Source organism: Chelonia mydas, chromosome 17 (assembly GCF_015237465.2).
Source record: "Chelonia mydas isolate rCheMyd1 chromosome 17, rCheMyd1.pri.v2, whole genome shotgun sequence".
Classification (NCBI taxonomy): domain Eukaryota; kingdom Metazoa; phylum Chordata; order Testudines; family Cheloniidae; genus Chelonia; species Chelonia mydas.
This window is the reverse complement of record NC_051257.2, coordinates 2,359,882-2,384,699: the sequence shown is the minus strand read 5'-3', so window position 1 is coordinate 2,384,699 and position 24,818 is coordinate 2,359,882. Positions and strand designations below refer to the sequence as shown.

Below are 24,818 nucleotides of genomic sequence, written 5' to 3'. Positions count from 1 at the left end.
GGCTCTGGCTGTGCTGTGCCCAGCAGGGGACCTGGGCCTGTTCCTTCCCTCTGGCCTGGAGTAGTGCTTCCCGGCAGGTTTTGAGCCCTGGCTTATCCCCCACCAGTGCCCAGCCCAGTGCAGGGCGGCACTGCCAGGTAGAGGCCCTGGGAGCAGGACACCTGGGATCTCTCCTGGCTCTGCTCTGAGCCTCCATTTGCTCCCCACCCTTGGCCTTGTCTGTCAGGGCCTGAGAGTCGCCAGCCTTGGGGGCTCTCGGAGCTGCCCTGATGGGGTGTCACAGGCCGTGCTTGGGCTGTGGGCTGGCTGGGAGGGTTTGCACTTTCTCCAGTGCCTCGTGGGGGGCTTGGCTGCTGGGGTGGGACCCATGGGTGAGCTGGCCCATCACAGGTGTTGACAGCCAGCCAGGGCTGGGCTGTGTCCTCCACCCCTCCCTGTGAGGAGCTGGTGCAACCAGCAAACGTCCTGCTTTGTAGCCGCTGCGGTGATCCCAACGCTGCTCTGGGAAGGGGTGTGTGGCTGCTTCCCATATCCCCACCCTCTGCTCCCACAGCAGTCCCCTCTTTCCCCCCTCTGGGGCTTGGGACGCATCCCTGCAGGGTCAAGATCCTGCTTGGCTGGTTGTGCAGGCCCCGATGCTGCCCCTTCCCCTCCTGGTGCTCAGCTTGCTGGAGCCAGCCGGGGATGCAACTCGGGTCACGTGCCCCCCCCCCCCCCCCAGCATGCACCCTGATGCAGCAGTGCACGAGTGGCATCCCTGGCAGTTGGAGCAGAGATGGGGAGGTGGGGCTCTGGGGCTCTATTCCTGCCAGCCCCTGGCTCCCCTGTGCCCCTGTCACACTCCCCTGCTCCCTGTCCCTCCATTTCCCTTGGTGTGATGGAGGTGGGAGGGGAAAGTCGTTACGGTCTGGTGTGTTGGCCCCTCGTGGCTGTCTGCTCTGGGGCCGAGCTGAGAGCTTGCTGCCACCCGTCTGCCCATCCAGCCTCCCGCCCCGTGAGCTCCAGCTGTCAGTGGGGGTCCCGCCAGTCAACGCCGGGGCTGTAGCCCACAAGCCACGGCCCATCTGCTGGCTCTTATAACGATTTCACCGCCCCCCCACGGCTGGCCCCACTCAGACGAGTGGGGGTGGGGGGGACCAGCAGTTTGCTCTTAGGTTTGTCCAATGGATTGTTTGGGTGACACCCAAACTCTCTGAGCGGACCCAGCCAGGCAGGGGCCTTCAGGTTCCAAAGGACCACCCCCTTCCGTCCTCCTGAGCCCCCCCCGACAGGAGCGTGTCCCCCTACACCCCATAGCTGCTGGGCACTGCCCGCCAGAAGGGGGGAGTCCCACTGTGCCTCTGCCTAGGGCTGCAGGGAGGGGTCACTGGGGGTCAACCCTTTCCCTGGGGTTTGGGGGGAGTTTTGGGGGACAGCCCTTTCCCTGGGGCTGGAGGGCAGATCCGGGGGGCAGCCCTTTCCCTGGGGCTCGGTGGGGGAGCTGTGGGGAGCCCTTTCCCTGGGGCTGGGGAGGGGTTCGGGGGGGGAGCCGGAGGGGGGAGCCCTTTCCCTGGGGCTCGGTGGGGGAGCTGTGGGGAGCCCTTTCCCTGGGGCTGGGGAGGGGTTCGGAGGGGGGAGCCCTTTCCCTGGGGCTCGGTGGGGGAGCTGGGGGGGAGCAGCCCTTTCCCTGGGCCAGCAGCTGGTGCCCAGCCGGCCCCTCCCCGCCGGGGCTCTGCCCGGCCCCCCCGCGCCGGCCCCGCAGCTGTCGGCTCCCCGAGCCCGGCCGCACGTGGCTGGCAGCAGCTGCCGCGGGCTGGGCCGGCTGGAGCCGCACGAAGCGCTTCGTCCATTTCCGCCCGGAGCCCGAGACGAGCCGCCCCGGCGGGCTGCAGCCGAGCTCGCCCCGCAGCGCCCCGCACCGCGCCGCCCCGGAGCAGGTGAGAGGGGCCCCGGCCCGCGCCCGCCCCATGGGGCCGGGCAGCTGCTGCTGGGCTGGGGGGCTGCCTGCCGGTACCGGGCAGCCCGGCTGGGTGGGGGGGCCCGGCTCGGCTCGGCTCGGCCCGGCCCGGCCCGGCTCGGCTCGGCTCGGCTCGCGGCGTCCCCGTGCGGACGGTCCGGGCCCCCCCCCCCCGCAGGCCCGGGCTGGCGGAGACGTGTCTATATTAGGACAGTGACCCTGGCTCGTCCCCCGCCGCAGCGTCTCCTCCTCCAGCTGCTGCGGCGTCCGGGCTGAGCGGGGCCCGCAGAGGGTCCCCGGGGCGCGGGGAGGGCGCGGGACCCCGGGCTGTGGAGCTGCCCAGGGCCCCTTTCCTGGGGGCAGGCGGGGCTTTGCCGTCGGGACTGAATTGGGAGCAGGGCAGATAATCACCGACGTGCCCCCCCATCCTGCCTGGCCCCGCGGGGGCGGACGCAGGAGCTGCTGTGTGCGCAGGGGCGTGTGCAGGGGGTCAGGGCTGGCGGGGGGGTGGCTGGTGCTGGGACTGTGCCCCCCCCCCAGCGGTGTCTGTGGGATGTCCCCCGGGTGCCAGTGCGGCCAGTGTGGCCCTTGGGTCCTGTGCTCAGTGCGGAGGGAGGGAGGCTGGCTGGGCTGGGAGCTGGGGGTGACCCCAGAGTCCCGCACGCTGCACTGGGGGGGGCAGAGCAGAGCCCCCCCCAGCTCTGCAGCCCCAGCCTTGCGTCGGGTGAGGTGCCCCTTCAGCCTAGGGGGGCTGAGCCTGGGGTAAAGATGGGCGTGATTCCCCCTGGCCCAGGCCTGTGCAGGCCACTCGCCCCACTGCTGACAGGAGAATGAATGAACCGCCGGGCCAAAGGGCACGTGCAGCTGGCACCTGGGTTTAATTCCTGGCCTGATGGGTGACCTTGGGCCAGTCGCGTCCCTTCCCTTGCCTCAGTTTCCCCACCTGAGAAGTGGGGGTGACGTGGGGCAACGCGCTGGCACTAGGAGCTTGCGGAAGGCTGAGTGTTCGTTATCTGGTCTAAGGTGGCTCAGCGGCCCTGGGAGGTTTATTCCTCTGGGCGCTGAGTGGAGTGCAGGGGATGGGAAGGGGGCCAGGCAGAGAGCCCCAGCACAGTGTGACAGGCCAGGGGCTGAGAGCAATGTCCGATTTCATGGCTGCCCCTAGCCCAGGGGTCGGCCTGCTGCATGGATTAGCCTTGGCGGAGAACATCAGCCCCCCAGAGGAAGCAGCGTTCAGAGGGGCAGGTGGATGGACACTGCCCCGTGTGGGGCCATGCTGGGCTGGGTATGCCAGCTTCCCATGGAGCCCAGCAACAGCCTGGCAGCAGATGGCTTCCAGGGAATCCTGGTTCCCTCCTTCCCTCGGGGATGGGATGTGGCTAAGCAGCCAGGCCTGGCAAAGCCATGGCAGGCCATGAGGAGGGCCAGGCGGGCGAGCATGCTGGCGTGCCAAGGCAGACTCACGCAGAAAGACCACCCCTTAGGCTGCCCTCCCCCTGCTTTGTACCGTCTTCCGCCCTGTTGTGTTTGGTTACGTGGCGGTCGCACCCGGAGCCCGCCTGTGGCAGGCGCCGTACGAACACAGCCCAGACAGCTTACAGGCGAGTGGCCACCTTCCCAGCCCTTTCAGCCCCCCACCATGGGGGCCAGTGGCCCCTGTAGCCCCAGGCCACTGCATATCTCAGGTGTCCCCTGCCCTGCTCTGCAGGGCTCACCCTCATCACCACAGTGTCCGAGCGCTGTCCAGCGACAGCCCGTGGTTCCTTCTTTCTCTTCTCCCCAGGGAGAGAGCTGTGTGAGCGGCGGAGCAGCCTGTTCCTTCCTTCCCGTACGGCCCCCCTGCTCTGGGTTTGTGTCGGAGAAGGCCGGTGGGAGCAGGGCCCCTGGGGAGGTTTGGGGTGGCCCTGAGTTCCTGTGGGGTTGTTCCGCGGTCTGGGACCGGCCCCGCAGGACGCTCTGTTTGCTGCCCAGCCGGGCTCTGCCCCGGTGGTGGAAAGTTCCACAGGCCCGAGGGCTGGAGTTACGGACCTCGGTGCCCAGCCCGGAGCCGTAGACCCTTCTAGGTACGCTGAGCCCAGGCCGCGGAGTGCCTCGAAGATCGGGCCCGAGACCCCTTGACTCTCTTCTATGGGAGGCCAGCCATGGGGGCCGACCTCTACTTTTCCCCACGGGTGCTCCACCCTGAGGCCCTGCCCCCACTCCACCCCTTCCTCCAAGGCCCCACCCTCGTTCCACCTCTTCCCTCCCCCTCAGTCCTGCCCTCACTCCTTCCCCTCCCCGAGGCCCTCACCCACTCGCTGCTCTCCGCCCTCCCCCAAGTCCGGCTGGTGGGTGCTGAGCACCCAGTACTTTGTTTCTGTGGGTGCTCCAGCCCCGAGGAGGCCAGCGCAGAGCGCACGACCATGCGCTTGCAGCAGCTGGTGTTGCTGAGGAGACGTGCTGTCGCCCCGAGCCACAGGTGCCTTCCAACACCACGGTGCTGCTGACGCTTCCCACCAGGGGGCAGCGTTGGGGACCCCCGGGGAATGGCTTGGGGGGGCAGCATTGTCACTTTCACAATTGCCAGGATGGCGGTGATGCTCTGCGGCTGCACCCACCCAGACAAGGGAGGCCCCCCCGGCCATGTCCCTGGGCTTTCCGGACGAGAACTCTTGGGGTGGGAAACCATCTACCCACCACGCACATGCAGCCACCTCTGAAGGCTAATGTGGTGGCTGTTTAATGCCTACACAGCAATGCTGCCAGCAGTTTGAGGAAGGAAGTGAGGCAAAATCTCTGATCCAACAGGCTGTGGGGGGCCTGGTGGTAGGGAGTCTGAATGGAATTGCCTGACCAGGACTGGGGTATGGTCAGGGCAGTGGCCGTGGGACCATGGGGGCGATGGGCTGACCCAGGGCAGTAGGGATCCAGAGCCCTGTAGGCCCATGGGGCTGCACCTGCTCTCTGGGCTGGGCTCCGTCCCTCCGCTCTGTCCCAGGAGAGAGGATGGGGTCGGGAAGCAGAGCTCCGCAAGCCTGAGGAGGGATGCTCCCTGCTCCCTTTTGCCTGGCTCCCCAGCATCTCTCTCAGTTCCAGGTCTTGCCTCTGCTGCTCTTCTAAAGGAGGCGCGGTGCTGCAGCTAAGGGTGCTCGCAGAGCTCCTGCTGCAGCTGGGATGGGGGGCTGGCACTTTGGGAACTCCCTGCTGCAGGCTGCCTCCCAGCACCTGCTCTGTGGGGTGGGCCCTGGCATGGGGCACAGACAGCAAGCAGCCTCTTCACCCCGCTCACTTGCTGTCACCAGCCAGACCCTCTGAGCTGCCTGGGGAAGGGAGAGGTTGGAATCCACATTCAGAGAGAGCTCCTCGCATGGGCCCCAAACCAGCTCCCCTGCTAGTCCGGCCCTGGGCTCCCGCACAGCTCTGCTGGGCTGGAGCCCGCAGGGGCCTGCTGTGTCCTGGGGACTCGAGGCCGGTGGATGGCTGGGGAGGCCAGGCAGGGGGGGGAGTGATGGTGCTGGGGGCCTGCTCCCTTGCTGATCCCCCCATCTCCCGCCAGCCATGAGCCGCAGGGTGGTGCGCCAGAGTAAGTTCCGGCACGTCTTCGGGCAGCCGGTGAAGGCCGACCAGATGTACGAGGACATCCGGGTGTCCAAGGTGACGTGGGACAGCTCCTTCTGCGCTGTCAACCCCAAGTTCGTGGCCATCATCGTGGAGTCCGGCGGCGGAGGGGCCTTCATGGTGCTGCCCTTGGCCAAGGTGAGTGAGTGGCTGGCGTGGCCAGGCCAGGAGTGGGCAGGGGATGGGCTCGCCCGCCGGCTTGCTGGGCTCCCCGCAGTGGGGCGCTGGTGGAGAAGGCTGGGTGCTGTGTAATGCTCCGGGCTGCTGGGGGGAGGGGCACGGCAGCCGCCAGGGCCCATGGGGGGCAGGTGCGGGGGGGCTGCCCCAAACGGGACGTGTTTCCTGTGCAAAGCCCCAGCCTGTGTGGTGGCCCCTGGCTGGCAGAGCCAAGCAGCAGGGGCAGGGCAGGGAGAAGGGAGCGGTGAGTGTCACGGAGTGTGGGGGAGTCCAGGCCCTGCACCCCTCTTCCTGGGATTCACTGAGACTCTCAGCCAGCCAGTAAAACAGAAGGTTTATTGGACAACAGGAACACAGTCCAAAACAGAGCTTGTGGGTACACCCAGGACCCCTCAGTGAAGTCCTTCTGGGGGAGCAGGGAGCTTAGACCCCAGCCCTGGGGTTCCCTGTGTTCCTCCTCCCAGCCCCAAACTGAAAACTAAACCCACCCAGCAGGTTCCCTCCTGCAGCCTCTGTCCACATTCCTGGGCAGAGGTGTTACCTCCCCCTCCCCCTCCTGGCTCAGGTGACAGGCTCTCAGGTCTCCCGTCCCCAGGGCACATTCCCAGGGCAACACTCCCCCCTCCCTGCTGCTTCACATCGTCACATCTCTCCCCCCTTCGAGACTGAACTGAGCGGGGTCACTGTGACCAGTGACCTGGGGAAGTTCGGGGCCCCCTCTCCGGGACAGCGCATCCGCTATCAGGTTGGCACTTCCCTTCACATGGACCACGTCCATGTCGTAATCCTGCAGGAGCAGGCTCCATCTCAGGAGTTTGGCGTTGGCTCCTTTCATCTGGTGCAGCCAGGTCAGGGGAGAGTGGTCGGTGTAGACGGTGAAGTGTCGCCCGAAGAGATAGGGCTCTAGTTTCTTGAGGGCCCACACCATGGCCAGGCACTCCTTCTCGATGGCCGCATAGTGTTGCTCCCGGGGTAGCAACTTCTTGCTCAGGTACACGATGGGGTGTCTCTCCCCCTTTTCATCCTCCTGCATTAACACCGCCCCCAGTCCCGTGTCGGAGGCGTCGGTGAACACCACAAAGGGCTTGTCAAAGTCTGGGTTTGCCAGAACTGGGCCACTGACCAGAGCCTCCTTCAGCGCCCGGAAAGCCTCCTGGCACTGCTCGGTCCAGACCACCTTGTCTGGCTTCCCCTTCTTGCATAGCTCCGTGATGGGGGTCGCTATGGCGCTAAAGTGGGGCACAAATCTTCGGTAGTATCCTGCCATCCCAATAAAGGCTTGGACCTGCTTTTTGGTGTGGGGAGCGGGCCAGTCTCTGATCACCTCCACCTTGGCCGGTTCCGGCTTTAGGCGGCCGCTCCCCACCCGATGGCCCAGGTAAGATACTTCAGCCATCCCCACCTTGCACTTCTCCGCTTTGACAGTCAGCCCAGCCCCCTGGAGTCGGTCCAGCACTTGTCTAACCTGGGACACGTGGTCCTCCCAGGTCTGGCTAAAGACACAGATGTCGTCAATATACGCCACGGCAAAACTCTCCATCCCCCTCAGGAGCTGGTCCACCAGGCGCTGGAAGGTGGCCGGCGCTCCCTTGAGGCCGAAAGGCAGGGTCAGGAACTCATAGAGCCCCAGAGGGGTGATAAAGGCCGATTTCAGCCGGGCATCTGCATCCAGCGGCACTTGCCAGTAGCCCTTTGTAAGGTCCATGGTGGTAAGGTACCGAGCTCCTCCCAGCTTGTCTAGGAGCTCGTCCGGCCTGGGCATGGGGTAGGCATCAGATACAGTGATGGCATTGAGCTTCCGATAGTCCACACAGAACCGGACCGACCCATCCTTTTTGGGGACCAGCACCACCGGCGAGGCCCAAGGGCTGGCCGATGGCTGGATCACCCCCAAAGCCAGCATGTCCCGGACCTCTCTTTCCAGGTCCTGAGCAGTTTTCCCGGTGACTCGGAAGGGGGAGCATCTTATCGGCGGGTGCGACCCTGTCTGCACCCGGTGGACAGTCAGATTAGTGCGTCCAGGCTGGTTGGAAAACAGCTGTCGGTACGGATGCAGCACCCCCCTGACCTCAGCTTGCTGGGCAGGGGTGAGCTGATCCGAGAGGGGAATTGTTTCCAGGGGGGAACCAGCTCTGGTCCCAGGGAATAGATCTACTAAAGGGTCATCTCCCTGCTCCTCCCAATGTCCACACACAGCTAACACCACATTCCCCCTGGCATAATATGGCTTCATCATATTCACATGGTACACCCGGCGGTGGTGCGCCCGGTTAGACAGCTCCACCACATAGTTTACCTCATTGAGCTGCTTGACGACCTTGAAAGGGCCCTCCCAGGCAGCCTGTAGTTTGTTCTTTCTCACGGGGATGAGAACCATCACCAGATCCCCGGTGGCGTAGGCACGGGCCCGCGCCGTGCGGTCATACCAGACCTTCTGCTTCCTCTGGGCTCTGGCCAGATTCTCCCTGGCCAGGCCCATGAGTTCAGCCAGTCTCTCTCGGAAGATCAGGACATACTCCACCACTGACTCTCCATCGGGAGTGGCCTTCCCCTCCCACTCGTCTCTCATCAGGTCCAGGGGGCCCCTCACCCTCCGTCCATATAACAGTTCGAAAGGTGAAAATCCGGTAGACTCCTGGGGCACCTCCCTGTACGCGAACAGCAGGTGAGGTAAGTACTTGTCCCAATCCTGCGGGTGCTGGTTCATAAAGGTTTTCAGCATCATCTTTAGCGTCCCGTTAAACCTCTCCACCAGCCCATTGGACTGGGGGTGATACGCTGAGGCCCAGTCGTGCCGGACCCCACATTTCTCCCACAAGCACCGGAGCAGGGCCGACATGAAGTTGGAGCCTTGGTCTGTCAAGACTTCCCTGGGGAACCCCACTCGGCTGAAAATGGTCAGGAGCGCATCTGCCACGGAGTCCGCTTCAATGGAAGCTAAGGGCACTGCCTCGGGGTAGCGGGTGGCGAAATCTACCACCACCAGAATGTATTTCTTCCCCGACCGGGTCGTCTTGCTGAGAGGCCCCACGATGTCCATGGCCACCTTCTGGAAAGGCTCCTCTATGATGGGCAAAGGTCTCAAGGCCGCTTTCCCCTTGTCCCGGGCCTTCCCCACCCTCTGACAGGGGTCACAGGATCGGCAATACTGCCGGACCGTGGTAAAGACCCCGGGCCAGTAAAAGTTCTGTAGCAACCTCTGCCGGGTGCGCCGGATTCCCTGGTGCCCTGCGAGGGGGATGTCATGGGCCAGGTACAGGAGCTTGCGGCGATACTTCTGGGGGACCACCAGCTGCCTCCTGATCCCACAGGACTCCCCTTCCCCTGGGGGAGCCCATTCTCGGTACAGGAACCCCTTCTCCCACAGGAACCTCTCCTGGCAGCCTCTCCTCATGGTCTGTACCACCCTGAGGTCGGCCAGGTCCCTGAGCTTCCGCAAGGAGGGATCTTTCCTCAACTCGGCCTGGAACTCAGCGGTTGGGGAAGGGATGGGGCCCAGTTCCCCCTCAGTGGTCAGGTCTAAGGCCTCAGCCTCTCTGAGCCGTGCCCCTTGGCGCCCCCTCCCCACCCGAGTAGGGTCTTGAGCCTCCGGTGTGGTACCCTCCCCAGGGTCAGGTCGCAGTGCCCCTCGCCGGCTCTGGCTACGGGTCACAACCAGAGCGGTCTGGGGGTCGCTTGGCCAGTCCTCTAGGTCTCCCCCCATCAAAACTTCAGTGGGCAAATGGTGGTGTACCCCCACATCCTTGGGGCCCTCCTTGGCCCCCCATTTCAGGTGTACTCTTGCCACGGGCACCTTAAATGGGGTCCCACCCACCCCCGTCAGGGTCAGGTAGGTGTTGGGCACCACCCGATCTGGGGCCACCACCTCGGGCCGGGCCAGCGTCACCTCCGCCCCCGTATCCCAGTATCCATTGACCTTCCTCCCATCCACCTCCAGGGGAACAAGGCACTCTCTCCGGAGGGACAGCCCCACGCCCACCCTGTAAACCGAGCACCCTGAGTCCGGAGCATCCAGCCCTCTGGCGGGGCTGGCTGGGGGTACTCTTCCCTCCTGAGCAGGTGGTAAACTGGTAGCCCCCCTTTCCTGGGTCGTCTGCCCCTCGTCCAGCTGAGTCCCTACCCAGTTAACCCTGGGTAGGTTGGGTCTGCTCAGTTTATCCCTGAGCCCGGGGCACTGGGCCCGTACGTGGCCTCTCTGGCCACAGTGATAGCAGCTCAGGTCACGTTGGTCCCCTCGAGCGGGTCGGAGGGGCCCGACACCAGGCGCTCCCCTTTGGAGGGGGTTCTCCCTATTTCCCCGCTGGGAGGCCCCATGGTGACTCTCTCTCTGCATCGGGGGGGGCCTGTTCTTTTGGGACTCCTCCCTGCTACCCCCTGACCGACTGTTCACAAACTCGTCGGCCAGCTGCCCTGCGTGCTGGGGGTTCACGAGCTTTTTGTCCACCAGCCACAGCCTCAGGTCGGAAGGGCACTGTTCATACAGTTGCTCCAGTACGATTAGGTCAAGCAGGTCCTCTTTAGTTTGGGCCCCCGCTGTCCACTTGCGGGCATATCCCTGCATCCTGTTGACCAGTTGTAGGTAGGTGGCCTCAGGCGTTTTACGCTGACTCCGGAACCTTCTCCGGTACATCTCGGGGGTCAGCCCAAACTCACGGAGCAGGGCCTGTTTGAACAGTTCATAGTCCCCTGCCTCTGCCCCTGTCATCCGGCTGTACACCTCCACGGCTTTGGGGTCCAGTAAGGGGGTGAGGAACTGGAGCCTGTCTGCAGGGTCAACCCTGTGCATCTCGCAGGCATTCTCAAAGGCCGTCAGGAAGCTATCTATGTCCTCCCCCTCCTTCCGCTGGGCCAGGAGGCACTTATCAAAGCCCCTTGCAGTCTTGGGTCCCCCCTCACTCACCGCAGCCGGGGCCCCACTGCTCCTCAGCCTGGCCAGCTCCAGTTCATGCTGTCTTTGTTTCTCCTTCTCCTGACGCTCCCTCTCTTTCTCCTCCTGCTCATGTTGACGTTGTTTCTCCTTCTCCTCCTGCTCATGTTGACGTTGTTTCTCCTTCTCCTGACGCTCCCTCTCCTTCTCCTGACGCTCCCTCTCCTTCTCCTGACGCTCCCTCTCCTTCTCCTCCTGCTCATGTTGACGTTGTTTCTCCTCATGTTGACGTTGTTTTTCATGATCCTCCAGCTCCCTCATTTTCCTCTCCCTCTCCCATTCCAGCCGCATCCGCTCCAGGGATGGGGAGCTCCGCCGGGAGGATCCCCTGCTGGCTGCTGGGGTCAGGGTGCCCTCAGTATTCGCTGGGCTTCCCCCAACCCCTCCCCCAGGCATAGGTAGGAAGGGTCTCGGGGTGTCCTGGGCAGCAGTCTGACCCCTCCCAGCCTGGTCAGGCCCCAGGGCCCACGCTGCATCCCCCGGGCGGCTTCCCTCAGGGACAGGGATCGGGTCGTCCAAGCGATCCCTCTCTTCCAACTGGGCAATCAGCTGTTCCTTGGTGGACCTCCCAATGCGCAGCCCCCTCTGCCTGCACAGCTCCACCAGGTCGCTCTTAAGGCGTTTAGCGTACATCTCCCTGCTGGCCACTCGCAGGCCGGGCAGCTTTCCACGGTTTCCAGGAAAAACCCCTCGTGTGCCAGTCCTTCTTGAGGTCACCACCTCTTTGCCAGGGTCGAGCTGCAGACTCCTCCGCCCCTGGGACCGCTTGCTGCAATCCCCCGGGGGACCCTGTTACTGCAAAAGTCCTTCTCTCTGGTCACACACTCCCAGGGGTTAACCGCCCCCTGGAACCGTCTCTCTCTGAATCTTCAGCACACCTGGTCCCCGTCAATCCCCCTTCGTTTTACTGTTCCCCAGTCACTTACTGCAGGAAGCGCCGTTCACGGGGTGCAGTAGATCCCACCGCTGCCACCAGTTGTCACGGAGTGTGGGGGAGTCCAGGCCCTGCACCCCTCTTCCTGGGATTCACTGAGACTCTCAGCCAGCCAGTAAAACAGAAGGTTTATTGGACAACAGGAACACAGTCCAAAACAGAGCTTGTGGGTACACCCAGGACCCCTCAGTGAAGTCCTTCTGGGGGAGCAGGGAGCTTAGACCCCAGCCCTGGGGTTCCCTGTGTTCCTCCTCCCAGCCCCAAACTGAAAACTAAACCCACCCAGCAGGTTCCCTCCTGCAGCCTCTGTCCACATTCCTGGGCAGAGGTGTTACCTCCCCCTCCCCCTCCTGGCTCAGGTGACAGGCTCTCAGGTCTCCCGTCCCCAGGGCACATTCCCAGGGCAACACTCCCCCCTCCCTGCTGCTTCACATCGTCACAGTGAGTTCCCCCTCTGCATGGCAGCCGGGCTCGTGAGTCCAGCTGGCCTGGCTGGGGGCGGTGCCGGGTTTGGGGGGCATCTGCCAGCCCCTCCCCCAGGCCGGCACGCGGGAGCAGCTGCCAGGCCTTTGTTGCAGTCTCGGGCCTGGAGCTGGGAGCATCCTCGCGCGTCGCCATGGCGACGGAGCTGGGTTGGTCTGAGTCCCCATTGCGGGCTGCCCGCTTCTCCGGCCGTCCTGCCCGGCCTCCCCCGAGCGCTGGCACGGGGCAGCCGGCCGGGCAGGGAGCTGGGCAGGCTCAGGAAACTTGGTGACGCCTGGACCCTGTCCCGGGGGCCTGGGGCTGTGGGGCCATGGCCGGGAGAGCACAGCCCAGCTCCCAGCCCGCTGGCTCCGCACAGCAGCCCCACGCTGGCAGGGCTGGGCCGGGTTGACGTGCCGTGCGTGGGGCTCGTTAGGGGCCCACAGCAGAGCCTGGCTGTGGGGTTTTCTGTACGCGGGGCGTGGGTGGGTTCTACCCTCACCCCTGTGGCATGAGCTCGCAGGCAGAGGGGAGTTAGCAGCCGGGCACCAGGCTCCTCTGTTGCTGGGGACAGCCTGGCCACGCTGCCCGAGGGCAGCTCCTTTCAGGCAGCAGTTGCCGCAAGCAGGGTTTGTTAGTGAGGGAACCCCCCGCCTCCCCACAGCACATGGGGCAGCTCTTGAGGAGCCAGCGGGCAGGAGCTGCCATGCTGTGGGGCGCCTGTAGGCCCCCTCCAAGAGCACGGTGCCCTTTCCCAGCCAGCCACTCCGAACCCCTCGTGCCTCGCCGGTGGGCTCGGGCCCCGCACCTCTGGCTGCAGACTCGGCCGTTGGAGAGTGACTGGCCCCGGCAGGGCATGCTGCCCCGGGGGCGTGAATGGGCGCTGGAGTGGGTAGCGGCAGGAGGGCTGGGTGTGGGCTGCTCAGGGAATCCATCAGGGCTCTGGGGACTGGCTTGTTCTGCAGCTGTAGAGGGAGGTGTGTGTGACCTGCCCTGGGGGGGTGGGGGGGGCCTCCGCCTCCCGGCCCAGGGTCCAAAAGCTCCATGGCTCTCGTAGCCAGCCCCGGTTCGGGCACCACAAGCAAGCAGGCAGGAGCTGCCGGTGAATCAAGAGGGCTGGGGAGGTGCATCCCATGCTGCCTTCCTCCTGGGGGGCATGGGGGAGCAGGCCGGAAGCCTGGCTGGGAGACAGGAGGAGGAGCAGAGAGGTGGGGCAGGACTTTGGGCCCCCCGCCAAGCTCCTGCTAGCCCTCGAGCAATGCTGGAGGCAGCCAGACTGCAGCAGGGCCTGTCAGTGGGGCAGGTGGGTGGGCTACTGCTGGGAGTGGGCATCGGGCTAAGCAGTGGGGCTATAGAATGGGGCCCAATCCTGCCCTGGCCCTGAGCTTCGGGGTCTGTCCCAGCAGTTCTGGGATATTTTACTCTGGTAAGATCATTGTCCTGCTCCCGCTGCCCCCCGCCTCCCCGGGCTACAAGCTTCTCTCAGCTCCTGGGCTCTGGCCGTCATCCTCTCTCACTCCGTCCTGTCTGGTCCCCAGCACTGCCCCATCCACCTGCCTGTCCCCTGCTTCTGGGCCCACTCCCCTCCGCCCCCTCCTGTGTTCACCAGCCTTTCTGGGCATTGGGGATTCCATTCACCAGCACCCTCAGGTCGTGACCTTGACCGGGCTCCCCCCACCCATGCCGGGCTGCCCGTGGCCAGGCGGGCTCCGGGCAGAGATGGATTGGAGCAGTTGTCCGGCGCGGGGAGGCTGTGCTCACAATAACGTGTGACTCATACCAGGAACAATCGAGCGGACAGCAGGAAACCACGGGGTCACTCTTTCCACAGCTCGAGTTTCCAGCTGGACAGCGCTGCCCTGGTGTGTGCAGCTCACTGGCCAGGGGAGGGGCTGGGGCTGTGCCCTACAGCAGAGGGGGGGCACAGGAAGGGGCAGGCAGGTCAGAGCCTCCTTGTGGGGGGCTCCTTCCTAAGGCTTAGTGGGGGGACAGGACATGGTGAGTCGGTGCCAGAGCTGGGCTTAGAACCCAGGAGTCCTGAGTCCAAACCCCCGCCCGCTCTGACCGGAGAAGACACTGTAGGGCTGTTCCATGGGAGGAGGTGTGGCCTGCTGGGGACTGTCAGTCCAGACCTCTGGGTTCCATTTCCAGCTCTGCTACTGACTCACTGCAGGGCCTTGGGGAAGACCCGTCCCCTGCCTCGTGCCTCAGTTTCCCCTCTGTGCAGTGGGAGCGATGCTGCTTCAAGCAGCGCTCTGAGATCTGCGGGCTGAGAAGGAGCCGTGGCCAGGCAAGATGGGGCTGGCTCTGAGTGACAAACCTGGGTCTGCCCGGGGTCGGCGCCGGGGGGGGAGGGAATTGGGGGTCGGTGAGTGTATAGGAGATGCTAGGGGAGGGCCCTGCAGGATCTCCCCCTCCCCCCTGCAGAGGGTGATGTTACTGACCCAGTGCAGCTTGGCTGGCTGGCAGGAGGGGCGCTGGGGAGCTGGGGTGGGGTCCTTGGCTTTTTTGGAGCATGCATGAGAGCCTCTCCCAGCTAGGCGCCTGCACCCACCCCAGGCCCTGGTGGGAGAGAGCCTGAGAGAGGATGGCACAGGGGGTGTGTGTCAAATTGACCCCACCCCCTCCTGCCCGCACGCTCGGCTGGCACGGCGGGGAGCAGCTCCGCCGAAGCTCTCGGGGTCATGTGACGTCAGAGCTGCTGGAGCCGAATCAGGCCGGATCCATTCACTCTGCCTAGGCCGGAGCGATTTGGACTCTGCAGAGTGGCACTCCGCTGCCCGCCTCTCCAGGGCCCTGTGTCCCCTCTCCGCCCTGCCCCTGCCACGGGGTGACTGGCGCTGGGGTGAGGCTGGCCCGGGATTAGAGCCCGCCCGCCCTCGTGCGCCCATCGCCGTCTCCCAACGCTCTGCCCGGTCCCTGCATGCGAGCGGGCGCGGGGCTGAGAAGGGGACCCAGGAGTCCTGCCTCCCAGTGTGGTCTCTGCCCAGTGCCCGTACCACCCGCTAGCTGCTCCCCAGGGAGGTAGGGCCTGGGGTGTGTGTCAGACGCTCCTGCTGACAGCACTTGTCTAGAGTCAACTGGGCACTGCGGGAGGGAAGCCAGAGGGGTGCAGGGCACTGCCGGTCTCAGCCTGCCCGGGGGTGAGCCCTCCTCGTGCTCTGCCTGGCCCTGGGGGAGAGGGAGACTCAGGCTGCGGGCGCTACCAGGGAGGGGGTGGTTAGTGCCGAGGACACTAGTCGTGTGGGGATGTGGGCACCTGTCCCACTGGGATCTGTGTTGACACCCCCCAGCTCAGTCACTGGAGCCCCTCTCCCCTCGGCGAGTCCAGGAGCTGGGCCCAGGGCATGGTGAGAGGGGCCAAGGTACTGCAGCCGGTATCCTGGCATGGGGAGGAGGCTGTGCTCTGCCCACCTGCCGCCAGGTCCCTCTGCCCAGCGCTGGCTCCCCATAGACGTGGCCCCAGGTACCGGCAGTTGGGGGGCCAGGAAGCTCGGTGCCCCTCACGGGCGGGGCAGAGCGCGATGGGGCACTGGCTGTGGGGCAGGGGCGGGAGGCACAGGGCGCTGCCAGCTGGCCCCAGCTCATTGCCCTGCCTGTGTGTTCCAGACAGGGCGCGTGGATAAGAACCATCCCCTGGTGACCGGGCACACGGCACCCGTGCTGGACATCGACTGGTGCCCTCACAACGACAACGTCATCGCCAGCGCCTCCGAGGACACCACGGTCATGGTATGGGAGCTCAGGGCCTCTCACGGGGTGGGGGGCTTGGGGGGAAATGGGGAGCATGGGCTGCGGGGACGGTACTGGAGGGGAGGGTGCTGTGGGGGGTGACAAGGTTGGTTCCGGGGCTGAGGGGTGAATGCATTGGAGAGTTGCTGCAGGAATGTGCATGTGAGGCTGCTGCCGTGGGGGGGCTGCACTGGGGGCCAGGTGGCTGGGGGGGGCTGCAGAAAGGGGGGCTGGGGGGCTGCACTGGGGGCCAGGTGGCTGGGGGGGGCTGCAGAAAGGGGGGCTGGGGGGCTGCATTGGGGGCCAGGTGGCTGGGGGGGGCTGCAGAAAGGGGGGCTGGGGGGATGCATTGGGGGCCAGGTGGCTGGGGGGTCTGCAGCAAGGGCCAGGTGGCTGGGAGGGGCTACAGCAAGGAGGGCTGGGGGGCTGCAGCGAGGGCCAGGTGGCTGATGGGGGCTGCAGCAAGGAGGGCTGGGGGGCTGCAGCAAGGAGGGCTGGGGGCCTGCAGCGAGGGCCAGGTGGCTGGGGGGGCTGCAGCAAGGAGGGCTGGGGCCTGCAGCAAGGGCCAGGTGGCTGGCAGGGGCTGCAGCAAGGAGGGCTGGGGGGCTGCAGCGAGGGCCAGGTGGCTAGGGGGGGCTGCAGCAAGGGGGGCTGGGAGGGGCTGCAGCAAGGGCCAGGTGGCTGGGGGGGCTGCAGCGAGGGCCTGGTGGCTGGGGGGGCTGCGGCGAGGAGGGCTGGGGGCTGCAACGGGGCCAGGTGGCTGGGGGGGCTGCGGCAAGGGGGGCTGGGGGACTGCAGTGGGGCCAGGTGGCTGGGGGGGCTGGGGGGCTGCAATGGGGGCCAGGTGGCTGGGGGGGCTGCAGCGAGGGGGGCTGGGGGGCTGCATTGGGAGCCAGGTGGCTGGGGGGGCTGCAGCGAGGGTGGCTGGGGGGCTGCAGTGGGGCCAGGTGGCTGGGGGGAGCAGTGCTCCGGCTCAGCGCTGTTCCTTTTGAAATCACTGGAAGTGTGGGGGCTATTTTTAGTCGGGTGGCACGTGGCTGGCTGGTGCCTGCCGGTGTGGGGGACGCAGCGCTCCCTGCCTGACTCAGCACCTAAGAATAGCCACATGGGAGGCCATGTTGGGGCAGGGAGAAGATTCGGGGGGGGGCCAGTGCAGCACCCGCTGCTCGGGGGGCTGTGGCTCCCCCTTGTCTCTAGCAGGCAGCCGTGGGGGTGGCAGAAGCCCTCCCAGTGCAGCCGGCCATTCCTGGGGGCGTCTGGTTGCACGGGGGTGGCAGGGGCAGCCGGAAATGGGAGACCCAGGGGCTCCTCAGACAGGCCAGGCTGGGATCCAGCCCTTGTTGTCCCAACACCCCAGGGCAATGCTAGTGAAGGGCTATCCCTGGGGGGCCTGCCCCCCCTGCAGTGTGCAGCAAGGCCGGTCCCTGGTTTCCTACCCCATGTGCTCCTGTTCCCTTTCACAGCGAGGGAGGGAGGGGGAGGACGAGGGGCAGGTTGTGGGGGCCCCAGGCCAGTGTCTTTGGGGGCCCGGAGAGCCTCAGGCATGGTTCCCTCTCTCCACGGCTGCCCGGGGCAGGGTGACATGCCAGAGGATTAAGGGAGAAGTTAATTGGCTCTGGGGCTCTTAGCCGCTTACAGCTCCTGAGCCCATAAATGTCATAGCATCGTTGACCCCCGCAGGCCCCTGGGAGCCCCCCCCTGCACTAGCGTCTGGCTCTGACCCCCCCGGAGAGGGCAGCCTCACCGCCGCTCGCTCTCCCTGCCCCCCAGGTCTGGCAGATCCCCGACTACGTGCCCATGCGGAACATCACGGAGTCCATCGTCACGCTGGAGGGGCACTCCAAGAGAGTGGGCATCATCTCGTGGCACCCCACGGCTCGCAACGTGCTGCTCAGCGCAGGTAAGGCCCCCAGGGTGCCGGGCTGCAGCCCTCGGGCTGGGCGTGGCCCCCAGGGTGCTGGGCTGCAGCCCTCGGGCTGGGCGCAGCCCCCAAGTGACGCCCGTCCCGCCCGTCCCCAGGCGGAGACAACCTGCTGATCCTGTGGAACGTGGGCACGGGCGAGATGCTGCTGACGCTGGACGACATGCACGGCGACCTCATCTACAACGTGGGCTGGAACCGCACCGGCAGCCTGCTCGTCACCACCTGCAAGGACAAGCACGTGCGCATCATCGACCCCCGCAAGCAGCAGGTGGTGGCGGTGAGTCCTCAGCGCCGGGCCGGCCCCGGGCGGGCATGGAGCCGGGCCCCTCGCACGCTGCTGCTGCTAGGAGCAACACCGTGTCCGTGGGGCGCCCCACGCTCTGAGCAACCTGTGCCTCTCCCCTCCTTGCCCGCCCCACGTGTTCTCCTCTGGGAGCTGGAGCCGGCCTGCTGTCCTGGTGTCTCTGAGCTTCCCCCCGCAGTGCCCCTCTCCCCAGGGGAGCATGGCTGTGCCGTGCGGTTACTCCACGTCCCAGCAGGCTGGCTCCACGCCTTGCCACAGCTCCCTCCCTCCCTCCCTCGGCGCTGAGTGCTAACGCCCAGCTGTGCCCGCCTGTAACCGTGCATGGCACCGGCTCTGCATGATTGCACCCAGGCCCTGCACAGCCGGAGCACCGGCCCTGAGCCCCGTGGCCGAGGGCGTCTTGGACCGGCTGGTCTTGGGGCTCAAGAACAGGGCACCAGCTCCCGGCTGCTACTGGCTGATGACTTGCAGGGGGCAGGATGGATGCCCACAGCTGGCAGGCTCAGCCCAGAGGCAGAGCACGGAGACCCCTCTTGTCGTAGAGGGCAGGACCAGGTGGCAAAGCTCCCCCTGACACTGCCTTGTCTGTGCCCTCTGTGGGGATTAGAGCCCATCCAGCCCTGCCACCCCAGCAGGACCCACTGCCCAGCTCATGGCTGGGGTTTGCTCAGTGTCTGCTCCATTTGGGCTGAGGGGGTGGGGGGAGGGCCGTGCCATGCTCACTGCATGCGGGGGCTCACCTCGGACTAACAGCTTGGTGTGTGCCTGTGTTTTGGTTGTAACCCTCTAACCGCCGGTGCCAGGAGAAAGTCAAGCCGCATGAAGGCGCCCGCCCCATCAGAGCCATCTTCATGGCCGATGGCAAGATCTTCACCACAGGCTTCAGCAAGATGAGCGAGCGGCAGCTGGCGCTCTGGGACCTGGTAGGAGAAGGCGATTGCTGCGCGCCCCAGGCCTTGCCCGCCGCTCTTGTCTAGCGTGCCTGGCGGGGCAGCGAGCCGGTGCTCTGCCAGCGAGTGTCTGTGCGTGGTGGAGACAGCTCGGCACGGAGCCTGGGACCCGTTGCTCAGCGTGACAGAGGGAGGCCTTGGCTGGTGTGAACAGGAAATGCCCCAAGCTCCCCTGGGGGGCTCCCCGGCGCCTTAGAAACTGCACCCCGCTCCGGGCCTTGGCCCCATTTCAAATGCGCCAGGCCCTGCAGGGACAGCCCCAGATGCTGCATTGCTGGGGAGGGCTAGAATGAGAGGGGAGCTCAGAGCAGGGGAGTGGGGTCTAATGGTCAGAGGAGAGGGTGCTAGGACTCTGGACTCCTGGGTTCTATTTCTGTGGCCGGGGCCGACTCCCTTGCCAGCTCTGCTACAGCGCACCCTAGTGGCTGGGGTAAGGGGGCTGTCCCTGCTGGACACTGCACCGCAGCCTGCCTCTGGTCTCGCTGGGCGCGGGCTCCCCATGCACCGCGCCCGGCTCTCTCTCGCCCCCGCGCTGCGGTCCCAAGGGCAGCGGAGCTGGGCCCACCCCCGGTAACACGCTGCCTGTCTTCCCCAGGAGAGGTTTGCCCCCCACGAAGGAATGAGGCCCATGCGGGCTGTCTTCACGCGGGAAGGACACATCTTTACTACGGGCTTTACCCGCATGAGTCAGCGGGAGCTGGGCTTGTGGGACCCGGTAACACTGCTGCATGGGGTGCTCGTCCGGGACTTGGGCATCATCGCCCCGCACACACATGCCCTGTGCTGCCCCTTGGGCAGTGCCCAGAGCCATGGCAGCTGGCCTCTGCGCGGGGCAGGAGGGGGCATGAGGCCCGTTCTCTGCAGGACAGAGGGGGCTTGTCATTAACCCTGTGAGTGCCACACCTGGGACTCAGTGTGGACACAGCTCAGAGCCTGCCACGGGTAAGGTTCCTGCATCCCCTGTCAGCGGCCTTCTGGGCAGCACAGCGGGGTTCCCGGGGGAGGGGCTGGCTCCCTCAGTCCCACCCCCACACTGAGCCCTCCCGGCAGATTGGTTTCAGCAGCTGGCAGCTCTGCTCGGGACAGGCCCAGCTCTTTCGAAAGGCCAGGGGTCAGAGCTGTGGGGTGGGGGACGCAAACCCGGGGGCCTTGGCAGGCAGCAGCAGGGCTGCTCTGAGTGCCAGGGAGCCATGCTCATCGGGCTGCATCCGTTTGGAGCAGGGCACCATGCCCTCAAGTCATGGGCTCGGTGGGGGCACAGCTGTCCCATCAGGATGATGCCAAGTTCCCAGGGCTTGGAGTGATGTGAATTTGCATGGGATGGGGGGGGAGAGTGGAGGGGGCTAGAACTGCAGTGCATGCTGGGAGTGTGGGGGCACGACTGTCCAGGCGTGGGCTGGGGGGCAGATGCTCCTGGGAGGCGGGTGAGCAGACACGGCTTGGTCAGGCCAGGGGTCGGGGCACAGATGCTCTGGGGCAGGGGAGGGAGGGCAGGGCCTGTCCTGTGGGGCACTGGGCTGCCCTGCTGCTGTGGAGGGGGGCACTGGGACACAGCTCTGTGGGGCAGGGCCGAGGGGCAGGAGGGTGAATAGCAGAGGCAGGCCAGGGAGGGCAGAGCGGGCTGGCCCCAATGCTGGCTGGCCCCACTGGCTGCCCTCTTTCATGGCTCGGGGGAGATGAAGGGAGAACCGGGCCAGCCCCCAAGAGTCAGAGCTGTCCCCTGCTTGGTGCCAGGGGCCCGAAGGGGGTGGGCCTGTCCTGGGCCTGGGGCACTAACGTGTGTGCGTGTGCGTGGCTAACCAGCTTGGGCCGCCCTGTCCCCCCCTCACCCGCGCTCCCTCCTCCCCTGCAGAAGAACTTCGAGGAGCCGATTGCGCTGCAGGAGATGGACACCAGCAATGGGGTGCTGCTCCCCTTCTATGACCCCGACTCCAGCATCGTCTACCTGTGCGGCAAGGTAATACTGTGCCAGGGTGGGCCCTGACACAGCCCGGTGCCCTGAGTGGCCGGGGGTTGGGGCGGGATCCCGGTGGCCGGGAGGGGGGTTGGGGGTGGGATCCCGGTGCCCTGAGTGGCCGGGGGGGGTTGGGGGCGGGATCCCGATGGCGGGGGGGTTGGGGGTGAGATCCCGTTGCCCTGAGTGGCCGGGGGGGTTGGGGGCGGGATCCCGATGGCCAGGGGGGTTGGGGGTGGGATCCCGGTGCCCTGAGTGGCCAGGGGGCTTGGGGGCAGGATCCCGGTGCCCTGAGTGGCCGGGGGTTGGGGCGGGATCCCGGTGCCCTGAGTGGCCCCGGGGGGTTGGGGGCGGGATCCCGGTGCCCTGAGTGGCCCCGGGGGGTTGGGGGCGGGATCCCGATGGCCGGGGAGGTTGGGGGCGGGATCCCGGTGCCCTGAGTGGCCAGGGGGGTTGGGGGCGGGATCCCGGTGGCCGGGGGGGGTTGGGGGGCTTGGGGGCGGGATCCCGGTGCCCTGAGTGGCTGGGGGGGGGTTGGGGGCAGGATCCCGGTGGCCGGGGGGGGTTGGGGGGCTTGGGGGCGGGATCCCGGTGCCCTGAGTGGCCGGGGGTTGGAGGCGGGATCCCGGTGGCCGGGGCGGGTACCCTGGGCAGATCCCGCACCCAGTGCCCTGCCAGCACACAGGGCATTACCCCTCCCCGGCGCCATCGGGTCCCTTTTCCTCCCCTGCGGCTGAGCCCCCTCTCCGAGCGCTGATGCCCCTGCCTGTGCCCGCTCACAGGGCGACAGCAGCATCCGCTACTTCGAGATCACGGCCGAGGCGCCCTTCGTGCACTATCTGAGCACCTACAGCAGCAAGGAGCCGCAGCGCGGCATGGGCTTCATGCCCAAGCGGGGCCTGGACGTCAGCAAGTGCGAGATTGCCAGGTGAGGGGGTGCCGGGCACGGCTTGCCCTAGCCCCCATGGCATGTGGGGCTGCCGGGGCCCAGACACCCCTGTAGCTACTGCCCCACAAGTCCTTGGATCCCTCCCACGGGCCCATGGCAGCTCGTGGGGGCCCTCAGCTCCTGGGGGTGCCTCCATGCCCTGCCCATAACCCCGAGGGGCCCTGCTGGCGGGGGTGGGGGCTGGGCCATGGCACAGACTTGAGGGAGTGGGGGGGTGGGCCTTGCTGTGGGAGGGCCAGTCACTGCTCCCTGCCATGGGGGAGGGGGCTGGGCCTTGGGGGGTTCTGGAGGGGAGGCCAGGCCATTGCAAGGAAGTGGGGGCTGGGCCATGGGAAGGTGAGGGGGTCCAGGCCAGGCCTGTAACCACAGGCCCCATTTATCCAGGTTCTTCAAGCTGCACGAGCGGAAGTGCGAGCCCATCGTCATGACAGTGCCGCGGAAGGTGAGTCCTGGGGGAACCCCCTGGCCCCAGCCCCTGTTTCCCTGGGGGCTGTGCCCTAGTGGCCGGGACTTCTGGGACATGGGGCTCCTGGAGCCCTGGACTGGGGAAGGGGCAGGGTAGAGGGGAGCTAGGCTATGGGGCGGGGTAGATGGGGTGCAGGGAAGATGTGGCGCTAGGTTATGGGGCGGGGTAGATGGGGCGCAGGGAGGGGCAGGGAAGATGTGGCGCTAGGCTATGGGGCGGGGTAGATGGGGCGCAGGGAGGGGCAGGGAAGATGTGGCGCTAGGCTATGGGGCGGGGTAGATGGGGTGCAGGGAGGGGTGGGGTAGCTGTGGCGCTAGGCTATGGGGCGGGTCAAGGGGATGCGGGGAGGGCAGGGTAACTGTGGCACTAGGCCGTGGGGCAGGGTAGATGGGGCGCAGGGAGGGCAGGGTAGCCGTGGGACGGGGGCACGGGGAGGGCAGGGTAGCTGTGGGGCAGGGTAGATGGGGTGCAGGGAGGGCAGGGTAGATGGGGCGCGGGGAGGGCAGGGTAGCTGTGGCGCTAGGCCGTGGGGCAGGGTAGATGGGGCGCAGGGAGGGCAGGGTAGCTGTGGGGCAGGGTAGATGGGGCGCAGGGAGGGCAGGGTAGCTGTGGGGCAGGGTAGATGGGGCGCAGGGAGGGCAGGGTAGCCGTGGGATGGGGGCACGGGGAGGGCAGGGTAGCTGTGGGGCAGGGTAGATGGGGCGCAGGGAGGGCAGGGTAGCTGTGGGGCAAGGTAGATGGGGTGCAGGGAGGGCAGGGTAGCTGTGGGGTAGGGTAGATTGGGTGCAGGGAGGGCAGGGTAGCTGTGGGGCAGGGTAGATGGGGCGCAGGGAGGGCAGGGTAGATGGGGCGCGGGGAGGGCAGGGTAGCTGTGGCGCTAGGCCATGGGGCGGGGTCGAGGGGGCGCGGGGAGGCAGCCCAAGACCTGGGCGCTCCGTGCCGCGGCCCCTCACCGGGCCCCTCCGCTCCCCGCAGTCAGACCTGTTCCAGGACGACCTGTACCCCGACACGCCCGGCCCCGAGCCAGCTCTGGAGGCGGCCGAGTGGCTGGCGGGGAAGGACGCGGCGCCCATCCTCATCTCGCTGCGGGATGGCTACACGCCTGTCAAGAACCGCGAGCTCAAGGTCACCAGGAAGAACATCCTGGACAACAAACCTCCCGTGGGGCCGCGCCGCAGCCACTCCTCCTGCGACGCCAATTTCTCGGTGAGTGCCCGGGCGCCCCTGCCCTAGGGCCTGCCAACCCCCCGCCAGGCTCACCCGGGACTGCAGGCAGGTGCCCAGCTGCCAGCCTTCCCCAGGGACGCTCCTTCTGACCCCTCCTGGCTCGGGCGGGAAGGGGCAAGGCAGGCCTGGCCCGGGTCCCTTGCACTCTGCTGCTGCAGAGCCAGGCACACACTAGGGCAGCGGGGGGTCTTGGCTTCCCTCTAGTATCTGAACCACGCAGGGGGATAAGAGTCTACTATAGCTGCTGGCTGCTGCAGTCACTGCTTAAGGCTGGGGCTCAGGTTCCTGCCCTGCCAGGGACCGAGCAGGGCAGTTGCACCCTGGCTGGTGCAGGGCCAGGAGCGTCTCTTCTGTGCTGCGTGGGATGCGACACAGCCGCTGACTCTTGCCTTGTTTAGCTGGATGGGCAGGGGTTTGCCATGGAATTTTTCTTTCGCCTGGTGACGGCCCCTCTCTGGGACCCTCCTTGCGGGAGTGGGGAGCCACGGGGGCACTGCCATGGGCCTGGCAGCTCGGCTTGGGGCTCGGGCGGCTCCGGAGCCCTGGGGAAGGGGCCGTGATGCCCATCTGCACAGCTCAGATTAGGATGAGATTGTGGTAACTGGCTGGGGGTGGGAGAGAAGGACCAGGGTCCCCTCAGCGGCCCCACCTCTGACCCTTGCCCCTGCTCGTCCCCTTGCAGCGGCCCAGTCTGGAGGATCTGCTGGAGGAGATCCGATCCCTGCGACACACCGTACAAGCGCAGGAGAAGCGCATCTCTGACCTGGAGAACAAACTCTGCAAATTCACCAACGGCACGGCCTAGCGGCCCCCGTGCCATGGCCGCCACGCCGGGCTGGGCGGGCAGGGCGCCGGCCCCCAGCGGACCCAGCCTTATTTAAAGGATTAAAACCAACCCCCCAGAGGAGGAGCTGGGAGACGTGTTCTTTACCCTGGCCCCGGAGCTGCGGGCAGGCCCCCCTGCAGCAGGCCTCAGCCCCCGGCCCCAGGGGCAGTCTGCAGAGGAACCCAGCTGGTGGTGGCGGTGGATTGCTCGGCTCTAGGGGCTGCTCCCTGGGGCCTCTGCTGGCGAGAGACGCTGACCCCCCTCTCCCTCCCTGGCTGTCACTGATTCCGCGTGTGGGGAAGCCTCCTGCCGGGCTGGGGTCATGGGGGCAGAGGGGACGGACCCCATGCTCCAGGGGAGGGGGAGGTATGTGTTTGGAAGGGCTGCTGCTATCTCTGCCCCTTCCCCAGCCAGGTCAAGGGGGTGGCAGCAAGTGGTTACGTGGATTAGAGA

The 24,818-nt window shown here is 66.5% G+C and overlaps 1 protein-coding gene across 3 annotated transcripts; it reads left to right on the top strand.

Annotated features, from left to right (window-relative positions):
• Positions 1-1,678: 1,678 nt before the first annotated feature.
• Positions 1,679-24,423, top strand: CORO6 (coronin 6). Of its 3 annotated transcripts, none has more exons than XM_037880787.2 (11): positions 1,679-1,916; positions 5,472-5,671; positions 15,643-15,765; positions 17,536-17,665; positions 17,785-17,966; positions 18,797-18,916; positions 20,796-20,900; positions 21,680-21,825; positions 22,231-22,288; positions 23,288-23,518; positions 24,222-24,423. In XM_037880787.2, the coding sequence occupies exons 2-11, from the start codon at positions 5,474-5,476 to the stop codon at positions 24,342-24,344; spliced, it is 1,416 nt and encodes a 471-aa protein (XP_037736715.1). In that variant the 5' UTR covers positions 1,679-1,916; positions 5,472-5,473; the 3' UTR covers positions 24,345-24,423. The 3 variants fall into 3 exon arrangements, with proteins under 3 accessions (XP_037736715.1, XP_037736716.1, XP_037736713.1); XM_037880788.2 differs by lacking the exon at positions 18,797-18,916 and adding an exon at positions 19,539-19,658 and having other exon boundaries at positions 1,754-1,916; XM_037880785.2 differs by having other exon boundaries at positions 1,754-1,916; positions 23,292-23,518.
• The last annotated feature ends 395 nt before the right edge of the window (positions 24,424-24,818 follow it).

Bases quoted from the DNA above. Each gene is read 5' to 3' on its own strand.
- CORO6 (XM_037880785.2), top strand. From the start codon at position 5,474: ATGAGCCGCAGGGTGGTGCGCCAGAGTAAGTTCCGGCACGTCTTCGGG. The intron at 15,766-17,535 runs GTATGGGAGCTC...CCTGCCCCCCAG, and splicing joins CCGAGGACACCACGGTCATG to GTCTGGCAGATCCCCGACTA. The intron at 17,666-17,784 runs GTAAGGCCCCCA...GCCCGTCCCCAG, and splicing joins CAACGTGCTGCTCAGCGCAG to GCGGAGACAACCTGCTGATC.